At 37.6% G+C, this 26,540-nt stretch overlaps 1 protein-coding gene across 1 annotated transcript; it reads right to left on the bottom strand.

The window, feature by feature from the left end:
- Positions 1 to 1,160: 1,160 nt before the first annotated feature.
- Positions 1,161 to 23,254, bottom strand: LOC130245494 (sodium- and chloride-dependent GABA transporter 2-like). The gene is made up of 15 exons (XM_056478190.1): positions 23,186 to 23,254; positions 16,385 to 16,573; positions 12,872 to 13,006; positions 12,373 to 12,513; positions 10,028 to 10,115; positions 9,781 to 9,913; positions 7,816 to 7,950; positions 6,849 to 6,952; positions 6,644 to 6,768; positions 6,423 to 6,535; positions 4,372 to 4,509; positions 2,873 to 2,975; positions 2,638 to 2,738; positions 2,276 to 2,446; positions 1,161 to 1,436 (listed from the first exon to the last, which is right to left on the bottom strand). Exons 1-15 carry the CDS (start codon positions 23,196 to 23,198, stop codon positions 1,329 to 1,331), a joined length of 1,797 nt encoding a protein of 598 aa, XP_056334165.1. The 5' UTR covers positions 23,199 to 23,254; the 3' UTR covers positions 1,161 to 1,328.
- Between the last annotated feature and the right edge of the window lie 3,286 nt (positions 23,255 to 26,540).

Raw genomic sequence — 26,540 nt, 5'->3', positions numbered from 1 at the left:
TTTTATTATTCCTGACAGAATCATTTAAGAATACAGAGGGTTTTATTAGTCTTCCTATATTTAACAACAGATTTTAGACAGATTTTAAAGACAGATTTTACAACATTTAATTTGAATCACACTTAGCTGCATTTTAACAATATGCAATTTATACAGTATAAAAATCATTAGGTATATGGGAGTCCCCATAAAACATGAAAAATAAACGCTTGTGTGTAACCAGGTTAAAAACCAAATGATGTCTGGCTTCCTCAGGTGGATATGTAAAGACAAGCACTTCACACCAGTTATACTGTATGTTGTTGAAAAATATTAATAAAATGCAACTGCACATTGATCAGAGACAAAAAGGCTTTTCAAGCATAAAAATTAAACATGTACAGTATTTATTTATTTATTAAAGATTTACAGTTTTTTTTTTTTTGTAAATTTGAACCCATCCTGTTTATTTTTTTTTTCTGATCTTTATGATCCACAGAAGATGCCCACTAAAATGTTACAAAAATGTAACAAGAAAAGAATCTTGACAGGCATATTTAGAACAAAAGTACAGCCCCCAAACTCAAGTTCATTGTATTCCTAAATTATTTATACTTTGTCATTATCCTTCAAACCATTAGGTGTAAGCCATTTGTATGCACATATTTAACAATTAGAAACTGTATATTATGACGGTGAAAAATTACCCATGCAATGACATTTTTTAATAGTTATTTGAAACACTTAATTATTCAATTTAATTGCATTAATATGATTTATATACCGTTGAAGTCAGAATTATTAGTCCCTCTGTTTATGTTTTTCCCAAATTTCTGTTTAAGGGAGAGAAGATTTTATTTCAACACACTTCTAAACATAATAGTTTTAATAACTCATTTCTAATAACTGATTTCTTTTATTTTTGCCATGATGACAGTACATAATATTTTGCTAGATCTTTTTCAAGACACTTCTGTACAGCTTAAAGTGACAGCTTTAAAGGCTTGGTTAATTAGGTTAACTAGGCAGGTTAGGGTAATTAGGCAAGTTATTGTATAATGATGGTTAGAAAATCTGAAAAAAAATATAGTATAAAGGGGCTAATAATTTTGACCTTAAAATATATATATTTTTTTATTCAAAACTGCTTTTATTCCAGCCAAAATAAAACAAATAAGACTTTTTCCAGAAGAAAATATATATCATCAGACATACTGTAAAAATTTTCTTGCTCTGTTAAACATACTTTGGGAAATATTTAAAAAAGAAAAAGAAATTCAAAGAGGGGCTAATAACTCTGACTTCAATTGTATATATTGGTTATGTTTCAAAAATCTTCATGTAATGCTTTATTTTGTGCTGCTCTTGATCAAGTCTTCCATCTCTGCAGTTTGCACCTGTACTTGTTTATAAGAGAGAAGAAGAATTGTCTCAGGTCTACGCAAGTGGCACCAACGCTGTCAAAAAATACAGACAAGTGAAAACAACATTAGAGTTTTAGGCACATTTACTTTTGGTTTTATATATATATATATATATATATATATATATATATATATATATATATATATATATATATATATATATATATATATATATATATGCAACAGTTCTGCCTGTTTCTTGAATCTGATTGGCTGATAGCCGTGCAATATTCTGCAAATAACACCATTGTGAACAGAGGACACTACAGTTTGACAAATATTCTTCTGTTGGACAGCATAATATACTTTTTAAGCTTTTTTAGTCAAGAATGTAGTTGCTTTGATTGCAACTATGTGGTTTATTTATAAGGATAGTGCCTATTTTAGTGCTTCGGCTGCCATCAGCCTGTCTGAACAGATCAAAGAAAGTGATGGTTGATGTTCCGCCACAAGATGGCAACAGAGACCACATAATAAGTCCTTAGGGGTGGAAAACAGCATTTTCTCAGCGTAAGTTTCAAACTACAGCTGAACAAATGATTATAAATCAGAAAAGTGACATTCTAAGTCAATCTCTCTCTTTTGTATTTTGTAGTGCTCTGTTTACACCATAGAATCTGGTAGTGTTTGCTTTGCTTTGGCTTTTTTGGGGTTCATTATTGCGATCTCCTGATTTCAACAGAGAAAACTCTGTAGACTGATGACATTTCATGCCGTTCAGCCTTATAATCCTAAAATGTGAGCATAAATGACATGTTTTGTCATCATTTTAGACATTACACCAGAGTCATTCAAATACTAGCTCTAAAGTAACAACTCTCAATGGCTTGTTCACATCTTGAAGCATCATAGGTAAGCATGTTCAGTCTCACCTGTTTCAGGCTTCCTTTACCAGCACACATTTGGCCCAGTGCCCATGCAGGCACCAGCAGAATGGAGGACAGAGCCAATAACCAGCCGAGTACATATGCCCAGTCCGGGTACACATACCAGCGGTTAAAAGTCAAAGGTGTGTACCTCACCATAGAATAAACAAAAGACGTCTGGAAATAAACAGAGGAAAAAGTGTTGTGAAGAAAAAATTGGTAAAGGAAAACATGAGGATTTTGTGGGTTATATTGTGGATATTGTGGGTTTTAATAACATTCTTTACTATTTGAATGACTACTTGAATGTAATGGTCCATTTTATGATCAAGCATAACCATCTGTGAAATCCAGCTATAGATACAAACCAGGGACACAAGAGGAGTCAAGTATTTCCAGCACAGCTTGAACCAATAGTTGGGTCGTGACGTTGTCATGTCCTCGATTATGTCAAACATTTTCTCAGCCCCTGTGTCAGGAAAGAATTGAGCAAAAACTATCATGAAAGTCTCTTAACATTTTTAAATACTGTATTTACTGTGATTTGTGTCTTCTTTTAGTTATACAGTCTGTATATAATTTTTGGTAGTTTGTTTGACTCACCAAAGATCCAACCGATGGCCAGAGACTCAAACACAGACAGGAACAGAAGACAGGCTCCATTACAGGCGTAGTTATCAAACAGCTGGAATACATACATCCCACCCTGTAGATCACAATACAAAATTATAAACAGATATAGTAGAAGATTACTCTCATATGAACTGTGTTCTATACAATAGTCACATTTCTGTGCAGAGTTGGTTAAAATATACATTATAATATGCCTTTTTCGGGATGTGGTATTTCCATGGTTCTTAAATACGAGCATGACTAATGTGTTTCAACCTGGGCTTGGAGCATTTTGTAAATAAAGAATTGTTAGACTGCCTTAATCAGACTCTAGAACACTTTCCAACAAAAACTGTCATTTGAATTGTATCTACATTCATGTTAGTCTATCTGTCCTTATCTCGAGGTTCACATAATCTTGGATCTGGCCTGTATCCAGAGCAAATGGTTGGTGCACTAATGATGAACACAGCCTCATAAATATATGCTGGTTCTGAAGTACTGGCAATGACTGAGAGGGGATGCAGATGCAGATCTAAAGAAAAGTAGCTGGATTCCTCAAGACATCTGATTACTTTTCTCAGAGAAAATATCATGACAGCATGGTCAGCCTAGGGTAATCAACTCTACTCTCCCTGCACTATCAACAACATGTGTTACCTTTTATTTCATCTTCAAGACCTCCATTAATACTCGCCTCTCTCATAGTCACATTGTCTAGTCTTGACACTTGGCCCTTGATTCTGTTCAGTCAATACCACCTTTCTTAGATTATTTCTACTCTTTCCAACTAGCATTTGCTATCAGACATCTACCTGCTTGCTGTTGTTTGTCAGAGGTAGAAAGAGTAATAAAATATTCTACTCAAGTACTGTTACGTCAATAAGATTTTATTTAAGTAAAGGTAATGTTACATGTCTATAAATTTACTCAAGTAATAGTAAAAATCAACTCAGTACTCAAGAGCACTTTTTTTTGAGTAACTATTTCTTTAAACAGCTAAGGGCAGGGTAGTATGGATGATTCTAGTGTAACGTTAGTTCCAAAAGGACAAGGGGATATAAATCTCCTGTTAGTTACTTTTATTTGATTGAGCAACTTTAATTTAATAATTAAAGACCCATAACAAAAAATAAATAACTCACCTCTACTCACCGGTGTGTTGTGCAGTATTTTCATTCAGGTTTGTGAGGACTCTCCATAGGTTTAATGTATTTTATAAACAGCTTACAAACAGCTTATTATATGACCCAACCCCAAAACCCAACTCTCACAGGAAACCTGTGGCAAAATTTGAATGTGAAAAAACCCAGTTAAGTATGATTATGAGCATTTTAAATTATGAGGACACAAGGCATGTCCTCATAAACCACCTCAATGTTGTAATACCTGGGTTATGCCCATGACATTCTGCAAATTTCAGTCCTTGTAAACCACCAAAACCTGAACGAACACTCACACAGACACACACTCACACACCCTACTCTGACCTCTGTAACCATGATGAGTTGTCCAAAGAAACACGTGAAACAGAGGAGCAGGACAAAAAGTTCTCGACGACCAGCTCTGCGCAGCACCTCGGGGAACAAGTCCATCACTGATGTAACCACACACTCTACTGAAACAAACTTTGAAGAATACAACAGAAAATTAATTCAAAATCTCGAACTCATGATAAAAAGCAACCCAGGCTCATTCTGAAAACGTAGTCCCGTGGACGTTTCTGGAGACCGCGAAATACGTCCCGGGGGGTACGTATTTTTGCAGTATTGGGTTTTCACGAATCCAAGAGAGACCGCTGTGTGCACTTTTTCGCTTCTCAAATGTCTCCCACAAGTGCCGTTCGCGCCTGCGCTGTTCTCGCATAAACCCACCAGAGGCCGCTGTCGAACAACCATCTGTCTGTCCGACTGGCTGAATGATTGACTGGGTGACTGGCCAATCGGCCGGCCGACCCTCCTCCTTCCCTGAACCCAACCATTTTACTGATTGACCCGCCCGCCCGCTTGCTTCCCTAAACCCAACCAACAATTTACAAAAGCAGTCCAGAAAAAGAAAAGCCCTCATCTGATTTTTACCACGTTTTATACGTGCCTCCGGCTACATAATTCGCGGTCTCCAGTAACGTCCTCGGGACTACGTTTTCAGAAAGAACCTGGGTTGATACAAAGTCATCTAGCACATGCTATAAAAAAGTTACTTTAATTTGCTATAATCTGTAAACTTTATGGTGCAATTATTTAGAATAAAGTGTTAAGGCTGACACATTTTGTGATACAGTAGGAGTTTGAGAGACAGATATGTAGGCCTAATTGATTTGACTCCACAGCTGAGGTCTAAGATTACTGAGTAATTTTAAAGTGGAATTTCTATAAAAGTTAAATCCTCATTTAAGACAAATGTGTAACTCATGAAGAACTAAAACTTAATGATATATTACTCATTATTGATTTATATATTGGTAATAGTTGTTAATGTTTTGTAATGTAATAATTCTCTTCTAACATATACAGACCCCCTAGTTTTTTGCAATTTTGCGATTATCACTGAATCCAACACAAAATCAACAAAAAGTTGATATATTTTTTTGTGAACCTGCACAATTCTTAATTTAAACGCAAAATAATCGCAAAAACTGTAAATAATTTCATAAAACATCAAATTCCAAACCATATAATCAAATTATATTTATTTCAGTTTGCAATTCACTGTTTGACTTATAGACTTGTGTGTGTTTATATATATATATATATATATATATATATATATATATATATATATATATATATATATATATATATATATATATATATATATTTAATTGTCCGCATATTTCTGGAAAAAAATAAATAAACTAAGGGGTCTGCATATAGTATCAACTAATAGTATAAATGTATGTGCTGGTTACCACAATAGATTGATTAGCTAATAATTTGCTATGACAGAACTAACTAACTACTTACAGTATATAACCAATTAATTAACAGTCCTGTGCCTGGGCACATATCATAACAATAGCTTCTAATCTTTAGCTGAATTTACATAACTAGTGAATATAATATGTTATAAGGGAATTAATACAGCATGGTGACTCATTTAACTAATAACAATTCATTGATTGTTTAATGCATGGATAATTTAGAATGCTCAATGGTTTCTCATGCAGTAATAGTTGATAAATTGTTTAGGTCTTTGTGAGTTATACATTAACTGATAATTATCTGTGCATTAGTTAAGGATACTTTAATGTATATTTCTGCACCTGTATAGTAAAGTGTTACCAGAATATTGTACAAAACATTTGACGGTGATTAAAATCAATCTTTGTGGTGAACTATCCCTTTAAAAGCTTCTTGTGTTGCTCTGTAGTGTGATCAAAATTTAAGTATATATTTCACAGTTATGTTTTCATTTCCATGTAGATAAAACAGACATTTGAACATAATAAGATAAGTGTCATTTAGTTTTCATTTTATAAACTCCAATTTAATACACTTCCAAATGCTTTAAACGAATATAACGGAGATTAGTTTCAGCTCACCTGTGTGTCTAGGCCAAGCAAAATAATCATGATGAAGAAACAAACAGCCCACAACTGAGGGAAAGGCATCATAGCTACTGCCTGTGGATAAGCAATGAATGCTAGTCCTGGACCTGACAGAGACAGAGAGAGATCTGATTTTGAACATTTCACATTCTTAGTCATTACGTTAATTTTCATATGTTATAAAACCTCCTGTGTTTTATGAAGGGGTGCAATACCAGATTCTGCTACTTCTCCAATGGGGACGCCCTGCATATGAGCCATGAAGCCCAACACTGAGAACACAGCAAAACCAGCCACAAAACTGGTGCCACTGTTCAGAAGGCAAAGCCAAAAGCAGTCTCTGGTGGACGTAGATTATAGAAAGCATAATTGCGACATGTTCTGCAATTAATTTGATCTTTCCATGACATCAGTTCTAACCTGTAGCAGTTGTTGCTGTATTGATTATAGCTGCCAAGTGAAATTAGAACACCACCAATCACACTATAGGAGAAAAAGACCTGAGTTCCTGCCTCCATCCAAACCTAAACAAACACACAAACGTAGAATTTATTTATAATTTGTTTCAAAAGTCATTACTAAAAATACTTCTGCAATCAGAATTTATAGCTATTGTACAAAGTAGTTATGGTTAAACAGTTGTGTTAAGCAAAAATGTTCTGATAATTACATTTTTGCTTAGCAGTAATGGAAAATATGATGTCTGAGTTGCCCTCACAGTAGTTGTGTTTTTATGTATTTATGTTCTTATGTGGACAATAAAGTAATACTACTTTAAAAGAATAGTACAACTCTATCCTCAAAGTGTCTGTTATATGGCTCTTTTTTGAAAGTTTTCAATAATAAATGAGCTGTAAAATGCATTTTTACTTTTGTGAAAGTGGCATCCCATGGCATCCTGCTCTTCATCAGTATCCAAAAAACCCACAATGTTTAAATATTGTGTAAGGCTCCAATCAGGTGACAGATTTTCACCTTTAGAAACAACTTTAAACAACAAAAACCTCTCACACAACTGTGGCAGGTAAAATTAGGATGATCTGTTGTTTAAACTATGCCGCTGTTTAATTCATTCCTTAGGGCTTAGTCCCTTTATACATCAGGGGACGCCACAGCGGAATGTATCGGATGCCCTACTAGCTGCAACCCTGTACTGCGATACAGACTCAATCACACACATACACTACGGCCAATTTAGTTTATTCAATTCACTTATACCGCACAGTCTTTGGACTTAAGGGTAAACTAGAGCACCCAGAGGAAACCCACGCAAACTTGACACAGAAATGGCAACCTTCGTGCTAACCACTGAGCCACCGTGCCACCCTGGTCTTATTGTATTTTGATATACTTTTATATTTTATATCGAGGACAGATGTGAAGTTACCTGTGGGTCAGCAAGGCGGGCTGGTTCAGGATACAAGTAAAACACAATCCCTTGCAGAGCTCCAGGAAGAGTCAACCCACGAATCAGCAACACAAGCAGCATCAGGTAAGGAAATGTAGCTGTGAAATACACCACCTACAAGTGCAATACAAGAAATAATGATACTGACAGAGCAGAAAAAAATAGTGAGTCACTGTGAGTGTCATGATGAACGAGTAATCTCTCTATAGTTTGTCAAATACTTCTGTATTGATTATTTCAGAGGTGGGACTGACAGCATCTCAGTGGTCGCCCATTGTTTACGTTCCCTGTTGGGAGCACCCTTCTGAAGGACACTTATTATAGAATCTATTTTATGTCTCTATGTTTAATGTGAAATATTATTAATTTTGGGCATGTCTAATGGTATTATTTGGTCAATATGATATACTTAGCACGTCTTTATATTAGTTTGTTAAATGTTATTGTTCAATAATAGGGGCATTTCCAATGCCCTTGAAATTGTAAAAATTTAAAGGTTGAATCTGCATAATGCTGGCTGTTTTTTAAAATAGTTGCCTTTTCTGAAGTAGCCTTAAAAAATAAACTTATAAAGAAACAAAAATACTTCTTGATAATGTTGGGCCTATTGTAGCTATGTCTTTAACTTCATTCTTGAGAGTGGTAGGGCTATTTGAAAATTCATCTTATTGGATGTATAGCTAACATTGTGTAGAATGTAGGCTTATATAATCTAGTAGTTTATTATCCACATTCAACTGTTTAATGGGAGAAATGAGAGACTTTGTTATTCTTGCATTGCATTCAAACTGTGGGTTCTGCTTGCCTGGAAATGGAATGTAATTTTTAACAAATTGTATAACAAATTTGCCTTTTATATAAAATTTTGTTATTGCAAGATTAAAGTCTCAAGTAGAGAATTTAGTGTTTAGCTAATATGGGGAAGTGGGGTAGTCTGAATTATCAGGTTTATGTACTAGAATGTACACTCTCAGAAATAAAGGTACAAAAGCTGTTACTGGGGTGGTACCTTTTCAAAGCGTATACTTTATACCTATCAGGTGCACAATTGTACCTTAAAGGTACATACTTATACCTAAAAGTACAAATGTGTACCTTACAGTACCATAAAGGTTAAAAAGTATACCCTACAGGTACAAATGTGCATCTCTAAGGTACAAACATGTACATTTTGAAAAGGTACTGCCACAGTGATAGCTTTTGTACCTTTACTTCTGAATGTGTAATAGACTCTGTATATTATGTCCTTGGTTCTAAAGCTTTAACTTGTTGTACTAATTCGTTTTTTCACACTGATCCATTCTTTAATTTAATCTTTCCACTGTATGAATATCCTAAAGCGTGCTTATTCGGATGCCTCCAAATTGCCCCTGGCCACCCCATCTACAAAATTCTTGCTCCTTCACTGGTAATACAGAAAGAACTTTGTTGATTTACTTCTGATTATGTTTTATGCCATTACAAGACATCAAAATTCCCCACAAGACGCAGTGAAATCAAGTACTGTATTTATTCTAAGGTGGTGTTTTTGAATTAACAACGGATGATTTCCCTTGGCAATAAAATATAGTCAACTTTAGATCAACCTGTGGAGGAAGAAAGTAGTTCCTCACTCAAAAGTGTGTTATTAAATCATTTTTACACACTTGTGAAATTAGCTTTTGTACAAACATAATATCACATGAGTAGCATTGCAATATGGCTGTATAACAGCACAGTGGTAGTTAGGCCAAATCACAGTAGTGTGATATTACCTTTATACAACATAAGTGTATTAAAACAGGAATTTTTCTTGAAAACAGTAGGTGTACATTTAAATCTAAACATTTTTCAAAGTTTGTGAGCCAAAAAAATTATATTTCATATGAAAATGATAATTATATATCTATAAATACAAATATTAGTTTTCTAAACAATTTTCTCTCAATTAATATTCTTACACACCTTGCCTGTAGATTTGACTCCTTTCCAGATGCAGAAATAACATATGATCCACATTGCAATGAGACACAGAAGAATCTCCCAGTTGATCTTTCCGATCTCCTCAATACCTCCAGAGAGAGACAGAACTCTGCGTCTGTACAGTGTGACAGTAAAGAGAATAATGGTGGGCTATTTTTCCCAAACAAACCCCAAACATTTAGAGTTTTTATATGGCATTTAAATTTGTTCTCGTATTGTGTTTGCGTACTCCCAGAACTCGGTAGCTGCAGATGTTGAATTAATCAGTGTTGTTTGGTTGAAAGAAACATTTCCTGCAGCAAGATTTACACAGTTGTCTAAAAGAGAGAGAAAGAGAGAGAGAGAGAAAGAAAGAAAGAGAGAGAATACATCATTTTAGAATGTTTAATACAGTGATTCCTAAAAAAATTATCCACTGGGTCCAAGACAACATCTCCTGCAAATTATATGTAAGTGTGTAGGTTGTTTGTCACTGTTGACACACACACAAAAACCTAAAAGGATTTACTGAAATAGTGCGGAAATTCAGGAATTGCACAGATCGATTTATATGTTATAGTAGCACAACAATTATGATGAACACTTTTATTACAGAAGACATACACAAGTCTCTGCAAACCGACAAAATTTAATGCGGTATTAGCCGTTAGTATTAATGATAATAATTCCTTACTTTTATACAGTGCTTTTCTGGATACTCAGAGTGCTTTTACACATTTTTGGGGAAAATCTCCACATCCACCACCAGTGTGCAGCATCCACCTGGATGACATGACGGCAGCCATATTTTACCAGACCGCACAGCACACACACCAGCTGATTGGTGGAAAGGAGAGAGAGTGATGAAGCCAATTATGATATGGGGATGGTTAGGAGGCCATGATGGACAGAGGCCAGTGGGCAAATTTGGCCAGGATGCTGTGATTAAACCCCTCTTTTTCGAAGGACATCCTGGGATTTTTAACAACCACAGAGAGTCAGGACCTCAGATTAACATCTCATCTGAAAGACGGCACTCACTGAGCAGTATAGAATCTCGATCTATGTACTGGGGTGTTAGGACCCACACAAACTGTAGGTTGAGCACCCCCTGCTGGTCTCACTAGCATCACTTCTGGCAGCAATCTAGCTTTCCCGTGTGGTTTCCTATCCAGGTACTGACTGCTTTGCTTCAGTGGGTGACCATGTGTGAGATGCAGAGAGCAAGCTAATTGGGATTAATTAATTGGGAAGTTTTGGGAGTTTATGCTACTTAGACAATTAAAATTACTATAATTAAACAGTATTATTCTACTATGGAATACATTTTGGGCAAAATTTCACCAAATTGGTCGTCTTTCAGCAACATATAATCATTACAATTAAGTTGAGACAGTTACTAATTCATATCTCTATAGCTATATTTAGCTATGTTTAAGGATGGAGCTGCTGGCACACCTCCTTTTGAAGGATGGTACAATTTAGCCAAATTACATATGAACACATAAAATAATAACATTTACGTTTATGTTCAAATTACAATTAGAATATATAAAGTAGTGATGGGCCGTTATCAGCGTTAATGTGCTGCGTTAACTGGAGACTCTATTCTCAAAGTTGGGTTGGGAGCTGGGTCTATTCTACGCAAGCTATGATGACTTTCACCTTGATATTTTAGCATGGATGTATACCTGACTGGTAAGCCGTCTGTCAAAAAGACAGGAGTAAGGACTGGTGAGAGTGTTTTGGAATTTAATAACGCACGCCAAATGGAAAGATTTTTTTTTTTGCATTTCACGATGTGTGTGGGCGACGCAGTGGCGCAGAAGGTAGTGCTGTCGCCTCACAGCAAGAAGGTCGCTGGTTCGAGCCTCAGCTGAGTCAGTTGGCGTGGGTTTCCTCCGGGTGCTCCAGTTTCCCCCACAGTCCAAAGACATGCGGTATAGGTGAATTGGGTAGGCTAAATTGTCCATAGTGTATAAGTGTGTATGTGTTTCTCAGTGATGGGTTGCAGCTGGAAGGGCATCCGCTGCATAAAACAAATGCTGGATAAGTTGGTGGTTCATTCCGCTGTGGTGACCCCAGATTAATAAAGGGACTAAGCTGAAAGAAAATTAATGAATGAATGAACGATGTGTGTGTGTGTGTGCATGCTGTCTTTTACTGACAGCCACATGTGTGGATCTTGTCGGAAAATATGGTCCTAAAGGTCCTAAAGACCACGGTGTTTGCTTCAATAATGCCACTAATATATGCATACTCCACATGTCTTAATTCCATTTCTGTTTAGTTCAGTTATGATTTTAGTCGGGTTAAGGTAATCAAAAATCGCTGTTTTGAGCTTACGTAGGCCTACAGTTCAAAATTCATGTTTAACTGATTAAACAGTTAGTGAACACAAGTACATATTATTGAACATAATAATTGCTTGTGCATTAATTGCATTTTGCCCATTTTTTTCTTCAAATATAGAAATTTTGAACTCTGATTTGAGCTATTATTTATTAGTTATTTAGTTATTTATTTGTAAATGTGGACCTCTGGTTTAACTGCATATTCAGATATATACAATAATATGTACAACATTATTATCACCTGTGTTCCAGATGTTGTCACAACTAGCCCATGGCAGTTGTGAGCTGAAAGAGGAGATGAGATAGAAAAGCGCCCAGGCCAGAATGATGGTAAAATACATGCAGCTGTACAGCACTGTGAGCTGTCCTGCATAGCCAATACCTGATAAAATCAAAGAGACACATTATCTAGAAGAGAATCAACATTGAAATGAAATGTTTATTAGTCGACACTTATTGTACTAGGACAAATGCAAATTTGGGAACTTGAAACATTAAATTCATTACATATTTAAAAAATATACAGCCAGAGGAGAAGTTAGTGGAGCTAACGAGCCGTATGAAACCCCATTATTTGCATACAGGCAAATACTTTTTTTGAATGAAAAAAATGTTTGGGTTTGCCAAAAACAAATTTTGCATGAAGACAAAAATGTCATAAAATGTTAAAAATCATATGAATCCTTTACAAAGTATTTTATATTAATAAATAATTAAATTAACATTTTTAAGACTCTGACCCTGAGCCAGTGGGCAGAGGCGATGCCAGCATGTAATGCCCCCTTCATGTGTGAACTGCCCCATAGCCGTCTCCAGCAGGAACAGAGGCACCCCACAGGTCACCACAAACACCAGATAGGGTATCAGAAACACCCCTGAGAACACAGCAGTTCAATTGGAGATTAACAGAGTTACAACATCAACAATACAGGCTCTATTTTAACAATCAAAGCGTGATGTCTAAAACTTATGGCGCAAAAGCAGTAAGGGCATGTCCGAATCCACTTTTGTTATTTTAGGGACAAAAAAAATGCTCTGTGTGCCAGCGCATGGTCTTAAAGGGTTGTGCTTATTCTCTTAATAAGTTATGGTGTAAGATTTGAGATACCACAGATACTTTGATGTACTTGACAATACAAACATTTGCTGCCTCCACACCCCACCAGGTGGGAATGCGGGAAAGATCACTCCTCTCCTTTCCTTCATTTACATTTAAAGCATCTCCTGCAACCCCCTGTTCACTCACCCTCCTCTTCATCTCACACAGAATGGTCATCTCAAAATATGAATGTTCTATATCAATCCAAGTGGCTTTATCATGTTTAATATCAATTGAAATGTCTCAGTGTGACTGGTACAATGGTTTCATTCCCTCAGAAATAGGCATAATCAAAACAATAGATGCATAACTTCAGATTTCTTTTGAACCACTGCTAAGGGTGTGCCTTTACCTAAGAGGCTTCTATTCAAATTACCACTTGTTCCCTATAGGCAGTAAGTCTTCAGATCTAACATGCCACTAAATGCAAATCCCTGTTTTAAAGGGGATTTTGCCATTTCCAGGCTGGTTTCCAGCCATTTCCAGCCTGGTCTTAGTAGGTCAGGCCGGGAGATGACAAGCTAAAACCAGCTTGACCAGCCTAGCCAGACTGGAAGCCCAGCCAAAACCAACTATGTCCAGCTAAAACCAGCCTGACCAGCTAAGACCAGGCTGGAAATGGCTGAAAACCAGCCTGGGAATGGCCAAAACCCCTCTAAAACCAGGTTGGTCAACCAGCTAAAACCAGCCAACCAGCCTAGGCTGGTTTAAGCTGGATTTTTCAGCAGGGATGCCTTTTGTTATTCCACACATACCCCTCATTGAAGGAGATTCTTGGTTTGACTATTTAAGGGAAAGTGTCTAGAGGTTCGGGGTGATTCTGTAACCAGATCAGCCCATAGTGTGAAGCTCTCATGCTCTAAACTATGTATATTTTGAAGTCAGGTATGCATCTTTTGATCTTAGACCTGTCTTTGAGAATTTGATGTCTTGTATTGATTGTTTATGAATTGACTCAATAATTGGCATAATACATATGTACCTGACTATTAAATTATGTTTGAACGCATTCTGCTTACTCTGTAATTATTCATTTTAGTAGATTATGCTGTATCCTTGTTTCTGCACTTCCTCCGTCAGGTCAGTAGATGGACTAAAATCCAGTTGAGATGGACCATTGGGCACACTAACTGTATTTTATGGATCCGACTGACTCGTGATATTGATTCAAGTGTACTTAGGTGGAAAAGTAGTTATTTCCGTCCAGGGAAACAAGGTGTTGCACGACTAACATAGAAAGGGTGCCTCACCCTTGTTTGAAAGTAATGTTGTTCTAAATTAAGTGTACATGGGAAACCATAAGCTTGGCTAAACCAAAATTATTATAGAGAACAGTAGTCGGTTACATTTATAACAATGGCCTTGACCTGTGATTAGAAATGACATTATCTTTACTCAAGGGTGTACATCTAAGGGGGAGTAATCAAAATACTTTAGAACGAGCAAGCATAGGAGCGGCCATCTAAAAGTATTAGTCAATTACCTCTGTTTAATAATCAAGATTGACAAGAGTGACCGTAAGGGATGCCATCAGCCAAGGTGATTCCTCTGAGCGTCATGAGCACCCGAATGAACAAATGTAATAGTTACAAGTGAAGACAAAAGGTTCAAATATTTATCTAAATTGTATATTGATATAATCTTCCTAATGTTTTATGATTGGAGTCAGATAAAACAAAAGATAAATATATTATTATTCTAAACCACTTCATATTAAATTTGGAGGAGATATGACTTAAAGTTAAGCTGAAACAACATTGTGGAATGGATAAGCCAAACACGCAGTGAACCTTCATCCACCAGTGGACACCTTCATTGGGCCAACTGGGTGGACCTTACAATGGCTGTGTTGTGAGCATAACCAGCGTTAAACCAATCAGAAACTGGTTAAAATAAGCTACTATTTAATTTTTTTTCAGTTAATAATAAGACATTACTCGTGAATAGTTTACTTTTGTTTATTTTGAAAGGAATTAATTTCACCTCAAAGGATATTCATTCTTTTTGTTTATTTTGTAGATAACTGACTGACAAAAGTCTATTGAAATTAAGATATAAAAATTAGACCAAACAAAATTTGTTCCAAAAAGACCATTGTTTTCAATAAAAAAATCTGAAATTATAAAAAGAATTACCATGCCCTCATGACGATTGTAAAACAAACAAACAACAAGTAATAGGATATTTAAACTGAATAAAAGAGCATTTTAAAAATACAACACTTTCCCTTGTGAGAGAGCAAATGGGTGTACTTTGATACACCTTCTTTCACACTTTGTTATTTAAAAATATGGATTTGTTAAAAAGGGAACAACATGAATTCTTCCTTGTTGTTGCCAGTTTACAGAATGATGTTTCCAAGCACTTTCAGGTTTAAGCAAAGGCTTTTTTTTAATTTGCGTTACATTGCCTATATGTTTGTTTAATATTTTTGGGTGCGGGGCAGGTTGTAAAAATAGATACAGTGGTGTGAGGAGGGCTATGGGGAATCAAATAACTTCATAAAAGCAAACCTGCAGGTTATAAAAAAAAACCCCAGATCTGCGCATCAATAATGTGTACATATTTTGGTAACTAAAGCGCTCTTTAAATAAATAATAAAAAAAAAATCTGCCACTGACTTTATATAACTTTTTTGGTGGTCAGTGATGCGGTCCATTTCAGTTGCCTCAAAATAGCATTACGACAACAATGTGCCTTAACACACCTCCTTTTCAAACTAGCATGCCCATGAGTCCACAAAGTGGCACAAATGTATTTGCTATTTAAACAACATGGTGCAAAACAGGAAAATGATAGCTGCGCCGGTCTGAAAATAACAAAAAATCATAAGCCCCGTGCCTTATTACGCCGGGTGTATGATAGGGTCCTAGGTGTTACAGCATTACAATTAAGGAGTCCAGTCAATGAACTCAGTAATGTGTTCTAAATGAGAGTGACAAAATGCCAAGCGCTGAGTACCTACAGTAGTACAAGGATTAAAAACAAACAGGCAAAAAATTAGGCACTTTATTGAAAATAAACAGCCTCCTCGCGAATGATATAATCCTTAGATGAGGACAGAATGATCTTCAGCAACTCAGAACTGACATTTAGAAACCAATTCTAATTACTGAATTTACAGTATGAAATTTGTATTTAGGTTATATCATACCTCCTCCATTTCTGTAGCAGAGGTAAGGAAATCTCCACACGTTACCCAGTCCAACCACATTTCCTGCCACAGCCAGAAGAAACTCTGCTTTTTTGCCCCAGAACCCTCGCTCCTCGATTTTTTCTTTGATTGGGTTCATTTCTTCACTCCAACACTTCCAGTTCCCAATGATGCTTCTGTCTGCAGCAACTGTATAATGGTGGAGGATGACAGATATAATTTGAAAAAAAAAAAAGTAATAGTTGAGTAACATTGGAAGTGTTAATTGTTCATTAAAAAGGTCAAACTCTGTTAGAATATGTAACTTTTTTGAGAACACTTAGGGTGTACTCACACTATGTACAGTTGTGTTGAACCGAGCCAAAGAACGCTTGTCCCCCCTCCCATCTCCCCCGATGGCCCGCACTCACATTACATTCGGGCCTGGGCGCGCTTACGTCATCGTTGATGCGCTGTTCAGTAAGCGCTCTCGCTCAGCACAGTGGAGATTTTTTTAGTTCTATTGTTTTAATGGTTTGATATGCAGTGACACGCAGTCAAATATTTCGCCGAACAGATCAGCCACTTTTGACGCTTATAAACAATCATAAAGTCCTCGTGCTGCAGGAGTTAGGAGGTTTGCTGAAGGTGCGCAGCTTTCATGCAGTGAGGGGTTTGCGTCTTTAATAATCTACAACAGTTTGCGTTCATTGAACAGAAAGATTGGTTAATAAATCCATATGAAACAGTTCCTGAAAACAACGGGAGTGTTGGCAGGTATGATTCTCACACTACGCCAAATTATTCTAATTCACCTATATATTTGGTCTTGGAGGGAAACCAGAGGAAACCCACAGAGACACGGGGAGAACATGCAAACTCAGCACAGAAAGGCCTATGAAGTACTATCAAGTACGTTCTAGATAGCCGGGAAATGTGCACGTTCACAGCATTCATAAACAGACCACAGGATTGATCATAGAATCAATTATGGAAATGGACAAAACCTGATGTAAGCCAATATGGTAATGTGTTGAAACATGCCCCCTCTCACCCACTGATCTAGTAATTCTCATTGATCTGGGAAGAGACTTAATGGACACATAAGAGGAGGTGAAGTGTATCAACAAACAGTTTCTCACTTTGCCTTAAATGTGACAGGTGAGCTATTATTGCTAATGCAATCACATATTCTATATTCGATAAATATTTTTAATATATTTATTATTTTTAAAATGTCTAAAATTTCTAGTAGCATTGACCACAAAACTAACAGATAAATCACAAGGATTCATCTTAACCTTGTTGTTAGCTTGCCGACTATTTGCAAAGAATAAAGTACCATAGAAACTTAAATTAGCTTAGTTAAGCCTGATTTCATGCAACTGAGTCAGGGCTAAATTCAGCTGGAATAGCTTGAAAAACTCAGCTGAATCCTTTTTCTTGCTTTTGTGCAACCCCAACTCAATTCTTAACTTTTTGGTTGTGTGGTTAATTATTATTTATTTGTATGAACTCATTTGCACATATTTGTATGATTTGCTCATCCCACACTGAGGGATAGGTTTAGGGGAGTGTAAAAGTCCATCTATTAGCCCAATGACAAAACTAACAGTATGGTCGAAGGTTAAATGTATGTAAGCCTTCTCTAATGCATCTGAAAACAATTCAGTTATTTATTAGAATTTATTTATATTTGTTTGTCAGCTCCGAAAATTAATCTGTATCCAATTTTAAGTGATTGTCAAATTTAGACTGTATTTCTAATTGTAAGAACGGATCACATTCATCATTTGTGACTCAATTTAGAGTTTTGATCTATATCTAATCCCATACACTTTAGGTATACCTTCATTAGGGACCAAACGCTGAACAGAGTTGTCACGCCCCGAGATTTGTGTACATTCTCACGGACATTATCTCAACACTCTGAAGCTAGTCAGAGGGTGCAGGGTTAAAGGTGCAGTAGGTTATTGTCTTCAGAAACATTTTTTGTTGAGCTGGTTGAAAGTCTCTTCACATTCCAATGGTAATGATTAAAGTAAATGATCTAAATGTATTTATATGTATTTTTATATTCTAGGTAAGGCATAAAACTAAAAAAATGTTCATCCAATTAAATAGTGTCGGGCCGATAATTCCCATAATTCCGATAATTAGCTCAAACTGTCTGTCAGCAAATGCAGATTTGAACTAATGCGCAGCCTTTTACACGCAGATCAGCTGTTTTTTGTGTACACGCGCTGTGGGCTCATGTGAGAGAGAGAGATAGAGAAAGCGTGAGCGGTAAAAACATGCTGAATCAAAACTTTTTAAAATTCTGAATCAATGAAGTTGCTTTTGCACGCTGGATTACACCATGGCTGAAGGATTTCTTTTAGACAGGTAATGTTCTGTTTTAAAACTATCTACTGATGTAGATGTTGTTGTTACAAATGGGTTATATGCACAGAAGTGTTGTTCAGCCACTGAAATCTTCTGGCGCTAAATTGACATGACCATTTTCAGTTTCATAATAAGGGACCTTTTACAGCACAGATAATGTAGACTTTTATTTAGTTTAACAACAAAACATCAGTAAACAGCACTATTCCGCCTAGGCTGCTTTACTGAGGTGAAGTTGGTTTTATATTCACAACCTGTGACACGGTCCCTATATTGTTTACCATGCTACTCTGAATATTCTGTCAGAAATAGCTTGTAAGTATGACTTAGTAATGAGTGTAATTCATGCACGCCGCCAGCCAACCACTGGTCACTTAGTGAGGGTTCTGCTGTCATCTTTAAGGTGTGCGCGCTCTTATTTCAGGAGGAGTGGCTTTGGATGGGAGAGGTGGGATTGTTTCAGAGATTTCTGCTAGCCAGTTAACATTGTCGCAGATCACCTACTGCACCTTTAACTAATACTCAAATAGTCTGGTTGCCTACTGCTCACTCATCCTAAAAAAGTAGTTGATTTAGTCATTCCCATACAACTTGCTAATATCAGCGATTAGATGATAAGAGATCTTTATGCTGTCGTGCCAAAACAGCTCCGTACAGTCAAATGCGTCTCGAGAATCTAAATCTAATCATGTCACATCATAATGGAAGCGCAGACTCCACTTAATCTACTGGATATGAAAGATTTCAGGAGAATTCAGAATGAATCAAAACTTAACACTTGATTTTCCAGGTGAAAGTGTATCATGCCAATTCACAGAATCAAAGAATAAAAAGCCAATTCAGAAATGTACTATATCAATTACTCAAAAACAAATCCAAGAGTTATAAATGCATAAAGTACGTTGCAGCATTTGAGGGCATACTCACACTATGTCCAGTTGCCTCAACCAGGCCGAACCACGCTTGTGTCTACTCCGACGGCCCGCATTCACATTGCATTTGAGCTTGAGCACGCTTGCATCATTGATGATGTGCTGTACAGTTTAAGAAGCGCTATCGCTCAGCACAGTGAAGATTTCTTTAGTTATATCGTTTTAGTCGTATGGGATGCAGTGACACGCTATCAAATATTTCGAACAGATCAGCCAAATTTGACGCTCATAAACAATCATAAAGTCCTTGCTGCAGTAATTAGGAGGTTTGCAGAAGGTGCAGCTGTCGTGCAGTGAGGGGTTTGCATCTTTAATAAACTACGACAGCTTGCTATCATTAAACAGTAAGAATGAATAATAAATCCATATGAAACAGTCCCTTAAAAGTCACATCTTGTCTTCAGTTTCGGGTTTAGGTGCACTTTGCACTCACACTACAAGCGTACCGCGCCTGAGCACAAGTGAACCAAGTCTGACACACCTCTTCCAATCAGGCCTGGGCCGGCTAACTGAACCGCGCCTGAGCCCAATTCAGAGCACTCACACTTCTCAAACGAAGCAGGAAACGCACCTGGGCATGGTTCGGATAGCATAGTGTGAGTACACCCTGAGTCTCCGATGCAAAAGCTCAGAAGCTCATACACTGTAACGATCACTGGCTACAAATCCGCTGTTCATGGACTACATTTTCATACATGTACTCCGCTCACACACACACATGCTTCCTCATTCTGACTGATTACACTCGAACCACCTGAGGATTGTCCAAGACTGATTACACACACTATTTAAGCAGCACACACACTCACTCCCATGGCTGAGCCTTGTTATCTGTATAGTGACACTACAATGCGTTTTCCTTTGTCTTGTTTTGCCGTGTTTTGACCCTTGCCAAGTTTGTGTTGTTGTCCCTGTTTGCCGCCTGCCCTCCGACCTCACGCCTGTTATTCTGACCATGATTCTGCACTGCCTTTATATATCTGTTTGCACCTGTGTTGACCATTTCTTGCCTTACTACCCAATAAACCTGCATGTGGATCCGAACCCAGTTGTCTGTGTCATTTCCTGTGTTACAGAAGACTCGACTACACAATGGGTCCAGCAGATCAGGTCAGTTAACTCAACCAAGGAGCTAACACCCTCTACGACCATATTAATATGTTTTTGGACATCGTTAATAATTCAGACCCACCAGAACTTTTCCTCATCCATTTTTTCTATATCGGATTAAATGAATTATTAAAAACTCCACTGACACAATTTGGTCCTCGAAGGTCCCTTCAAGTAGCCCTGGAAACAACCCTAAGACTCAGCTTGTCCCACTTCACTGTTGGCGAAGTAGAGGAAACCCCTAAAAGTTTTTTTTTTTTTGGGGGGGGGGGGGCAATTTACAGCACGACAAGATGACAACAGGACTCGCTGTACACTCCACCGAGACATTAATGCCGGCATCACCATCTCTCCAGTCTACGGTACATCGTCCAGCTCACAAGATGGCTGCCTCCAGTCCTCCAGTTCACAAAATGGCCGCCTTCAGTTCCCCAGCTCACAAGATGGCCGCCTTCAGTTTCCCAGCTCACAAGATGGCTGCCTCCAGTCCTCCAGCTCACAAGATGGCAGACTCCAGTCCTCCAGCTCGCAAAGTGGCCCCAACCAGCCCTCCAGCTCACACATGGGTAAGCGCCAATCTGCCAATAGTTCACAAGATGGCTTCCTGTTCAGAGTCTGTTCCTGCTATAGTTCCGGTTCCTGAAATGCCATCACCTGAGCCACTGGAATGGCCACCACAACCTGAGTTGCCAAAGCTGCTGCCACCACCAGAGCTGTTGATACCAGAGCTGCCAGATCATCAGTCACCGCCCGAGCTGCCAGATCATCAGTCACCGCCAGAGCTGCCAGATCATCAGTCACCGCCGTTGCCGGCAGAGCTGCCAGAATCGCTGCCAAAGTCGCCGCCACCGCTAGAGCTGCCAGAGTCGTCGCCGCTGCCAGAGCTGCCAAAGTTGCCGCCAGAGCTGCCAGTGCCACTGTCTGAGCTCCCCGATTGGTTGCCACCAGATCCAAACCTTCAGTGCTTACTGAACCAAAACCCCCTGATCCACTGGGGTTATACAAAATGCCAGTGACTCCTGAACCAAAGCCTCCTGACCCACTGGAGTTAAAGGAACTGCCAGTGTCTCTTGAACCAAAGCCTCCTGACCCACTGAAGTTTGTCTGTGTCACTCCTCGCTTTACACCCTGGTTCCTTGGAGCAATTCTGAGGAGTCTCTAAGGGGCCATAGTCTTTGGATGGCTTTGGCGTGTGATGATGTTGGTTGTAAAAGCAATGTTGTCACCTGAAATCAGAACATTATGCATATGGTGTTGAGCTTGTGCTCAAGTGATTGCTCAGGCATTTCTGCCATCAGCTTCATTAGATTTGTGTCCATCTATGGTGGTATTCAGTCCATAGGATGACAAAGTCCAGTGCCCTGATCAAACATGTTGCAAATCTCATTGAACTTTGGGAAACATTCATGTGCATTAGATCCTTTCTAAGTCTTTTATCTGCTCCACTGAAAAAAAACTCTGTCAGCTTCAGACATAAGGTGAGGTTCACAAGGCAGATCATATTCCACAGCTTAGGGAATAATGTCACTGATAATGCTCCACTGTATTTGAGACACTTGACTAACATTTGAATGACCATGCAATAATTGAATATCAATGAGCTTTGCATCACTGTAGAATATGTAACACAAAACATAAGAACATGTTCAAAGTGTAAAAGGTAAATAATGTCTTAATAAGTCCTAAATTTAGTGTTAGTAATCACCAGATGCTTCACTCCCATGTGACGTATGGCAATGTAATTTAGAAATATTTGATATAAGTGATTTGAAGGAAAGGTGCACAAAGCCAATATAACCATTATGTTTACCAGTGGTCTGCGTAATAAAAGTATATAACAGCAATAATAAAAATTACAATAATAATTATAATTACAATAATAATATTGTCTATATTAATGGTTCAATTGAAAAACATTAATGCATACTTAAGGTTTAACTAAATCAACTAGAGAATGAAAATTCTGACAAATAAAGATTTAAAATCTTCAGGTAAAATTATTTTCCTCATTTGTTGTGTATCTGATGTACAGGCTAAAGTCACACTCAATAATGCAGGTATAATAAAGAATTTGGATAAATTGCTAGTGCCTGCATTTTTAGATTTAGTTGTTTTTATCAATTTTAAGTTTTCAATAGTCACTGTTGGAAAATAGTGGACCCTAGTGATTGAACATGAATGAATTAAACATTTTGTCCAAACAGACTAGTAGTTTCATTTAGATTTTGCTAATTCACAAGTAAAATAGTTTGATATGTGACTGTAGCCATGCACAAGTCTTCTGCACATTACTACATCAATACACAGCAATTTGAAAAGCCATAAAGTTGCAAAACTGTTTACCACAATTGATATTTAAATAATATTTCCACATTGACCTCTTTAAATACAGTACCTTTATCACCCATCTCATGTCAAGTTGTGTGTCCTATCTGGATACAGGCAGGTATAGGCAGTAGTCAACCTGAATGGTGAAAAAAATGCAGAGAGAAACAGTTTTATCTCAACCTTTAAACAAATTATATTAAAATAGAGGGTACTATTTTAATTTTCCATTTATGGTCTTAGCCAGACAGGTTTTACAATTGGCATAAAATTAAATGCCAATAGAATTTGTGTTGGTTTACAAAGACATCTCATTATCATGATCATGTTTTTCCAAAGCAAAAGGTCAGATAAACAGACTCATTCACCATACAAACCTTAGTGTTTCTTACTTACAGTAAGACAATCATGTGCTTTAAGGGGGAACTAAATTAGCCTAGCTGTACTTTTTAGTAACACAAACAATTATTATATGTTTTTATGGATATGAAATAATGTCTAACACAATTACAAATATGAAAATGCAATCAGCCTATAACCTTGCCTGTTTAACTAATAAAGCCATTACTATTGGGTTGATGTTTACCGAGAGTATTTTTAATCCAATCAGGTTGATCAGTTTAGTTGCCAAATTTTGGGTATGCGAATTTCTCTCATTAAAGATTCTTGCATAATTAGAAGATAAAGAAATTCTTTCTTGTTGATTTGACTTTTTTCAGTTTTCTCTCTTAACTACTCTCTGTTTTCCATCTTTAACTATCTGCTCACTTCTTTTTAATGTTTTGCTTTAATAAAGATCCTAATTGTCTTGCTACATGCATTTCCTCTCATTTTAAAACTTGCTTTGTCCATTTTACACCCATTCAATTTTTTTTCATTCTTAAATCATGCTGAATCATCATGAGATTTAAATGTCATTATTGGCTGTGATAATATGATATACCATGATGTTGTTATGATAAAAGTTATATTAACTTAAAATGGAATTAATTTAAAATAGATTTTATTATTGAACTCTGTAGAGTCTGCTGAGTAATATCTGAAAGACTGAATATCAACTTACTGATCTTTTAGAAGTCTCGCTTTTTGTTTTGGTCATGTGCTGCAGCTGTTCTTACATATTCCCTGTGTGCACAGGATCAAGTCAAACTGGTCGTTAAATTTATTGCCTGGACAATTTTATTGAAATGCAACCACATACTACATGAGAGCACAAGTCAATCATTGCTCGGTTTAAAGATTTTTGTGAGTTAGTCACACTTTTCTTATTTTGAGCTGTGTTAGCAGAGGATAATTCTTTTGTAAATCTTTCTTAATATGTGAATGTTTGAAAGTTGGATTTCTCCGGGCAAATGCAGAATTCACATCTTCTAGATTTATGATCTTTTCATTTCCACTGTCGGCGGTAACTAGTTACAAAGTAAATAGTCACTGCAACTTAAAATTACTTTTTCCGCAAAGAGCCAAGTAAAGCCTTAAAATGCTATATAGAAATTCAACCGTTTTATTTAAATCACATCAGAGAAGTAGGGTGATCCCTATTTTACCTATCTCAAATAATGAAATGTAAATATATGAAAATATAGTGTCATTTAGTTGAAATATTGTGTCTTTTCTCAAATCAACACTAAAAAATTCCTGTTTTTTTTCATTTCTATTACCCATGCAATTTATGTTGAATTTTAGTCTTTAGTCAAGTAAATAAAATACTTATTGAGTAACTGAGTTACTTTTTAGGCAAAGCCATTAGAAACATTAACTACAACTTTATTACATGTTATTCATAAAATTGGAAATATTAAAGATTAATCTTTAATGAAAATAATTCACAGGCTTTGTTACAAGTTTCTGTGACATTGCAATCATATTTGCTTTACGTTATGGATGTAACTATTACTGGGTGAGTCCCTTAACCTACTGCATGTGAGCAGTATCTCCCAATATGAATGTTGTTTTAACAATTTCTCCAAACAGTAAAACAAAAGACTTCTTCTACATTCTTTTAGCGAATGTTTTATATTACTTCTTTAAGAGTTCAAATTCTAGAGAAAATACCAGGTCTAATGTTTCTGTTCGGATAGAAAGATTTTCTTATGAAAAATTCATATTTATGAATTTAATTGCACTGTATATGCCCTCTTCACTTTCACATACAAAAGGTTATAACAAGAACTTTCAGTTCATCTGATTACAACTTTCCATAAATTCTGAAAATATAACTGCTGCTAGATTTCAAAATTGCAAAGTTCCCCTTCATAAGGGAACTTCTACGTGTGTCTGTATAAACAGACTTTGGGAGTGCTTTAGACGACCAATCACCTCTGAAGATAAGAAAATGGGCCAATGAAATGCCAATTGAATTGGCGGAGCTTAGCTCCACAGCTGAAACTGATGAGCCAATTAGGGCTATATCAGTCGGCTGCTGGAGCCAGCTCATCAGAATTGTTGCTTCAGACCCGATCTGAGACTGAAGAACCCTTCTGCTGAGCTGACTTCCAACGCTGAAGGAAGCATTCCCTTCACCAGTGCGGGGTAAGACGTTTAAGCAGCGGTCGAGCTGGGTTTCCCGTCCCCTTGGCGTTTCGCTGGTGATCTAAAAGAGCAGTTTCTACAAAGAGCAGAATTCCCGAAGAGAGCACACGGTTGTGTTGCGCGTCTTTTTAAAGATGTCGTTTCGATCGTGCATTTCTAAATGCGGTGGTTTCCCGCCCGGATAACAGGCACGAGTACTGCGTCACATGCTTGGGGGTCCAACATGTTGATCCGGTGCTCGCGGACAGTTCTTGCCCGCATTGCGATGTCTTCACTGTTGCGCAACTAAGGTCGCGGCGAGCTCTTTTATTAGGGCAAGTCACCCCTGCTGCTCCCCGCCAAGCGGTTAGCACTTGGGCAGGCCTGGGGGTTACAGTGGGGGCTATTCCGTCGCCTTCAGGCCCGCGGACCCCTTGCTCCTCATCAGCGCGCTCTGTCTCTGCTTCGAGTGCGAGCGCTGGTCCATCCTTTGGGTTGGCCGTGCTTTCATTTGATGACACCAGGGATGTGATGTCCATCGCTGCATTGGAGGGCGGGTTGACATGCTTCGATGAAGATCTGGACCCCCTGTCACCCTCCAGGGTTGTCAGTGTGGTTTCGGACCTGGAATCGGACATGTTAGCTGTGTTATCCCGGGCTGCTTCGGCTGTAGGACTGGAGATGGCTTGTCCCCCAGAACCGCGGCCGGACCGCTTAGACGGGTGCTACGTGGGGTCGAAGAAGACCCCCCCGTCCCCTTCTTCCTGGAGCTCACGCAGGCATGGAGGGCATCTTTTTCTGCCCGGTCCTCATGCGCTCCTGCTCTCACCTCCCTCGATGACGGAGCGGCCAGGGGATATGTGGCGATTCCCCAGGTGGAGCGTGCTCTGTCCGCAAAGCTGCTCCACTCGGAG

Source organism: Danio aesculapii, chromosome 18 (assembly GCF_903798145.1).
Source record: "Danio aesculapii chromosome 18, fDanAes4.1, whole genome shotgun sequence".
Lineage (NCBI taxonomy): Eukaryota > Metazoa > Chordata > Actinopteri > Cypriniformes > Danionidae > Danio > Danio aesculapii.
Note: the sequence above shows the minus strand (reverse complement) of the source record. Positions and strands in the feature narration are given on the sequence as shown.

Excerpts from the sequence above, each read along its gene's own strand:
- LOC130245494 (XM_056478190.1), bottom strand. Across the intron at positions 7,951-9,780 it reads GAGTCAAATCTACAGGCAAG|GTGGTGTATTTCACAGCTAC; the intron begins GTGTGTAAGAAT and ends TTGCACTTGTAG. Across the intron at positions 2,447-2,637 it reads TGACTCCTCTTGTGTCCCTG|ACGTCTTTTGTTTATTCTAT; the intron begins GTTTGTATCTAT and ends GTTTATTTCCAG.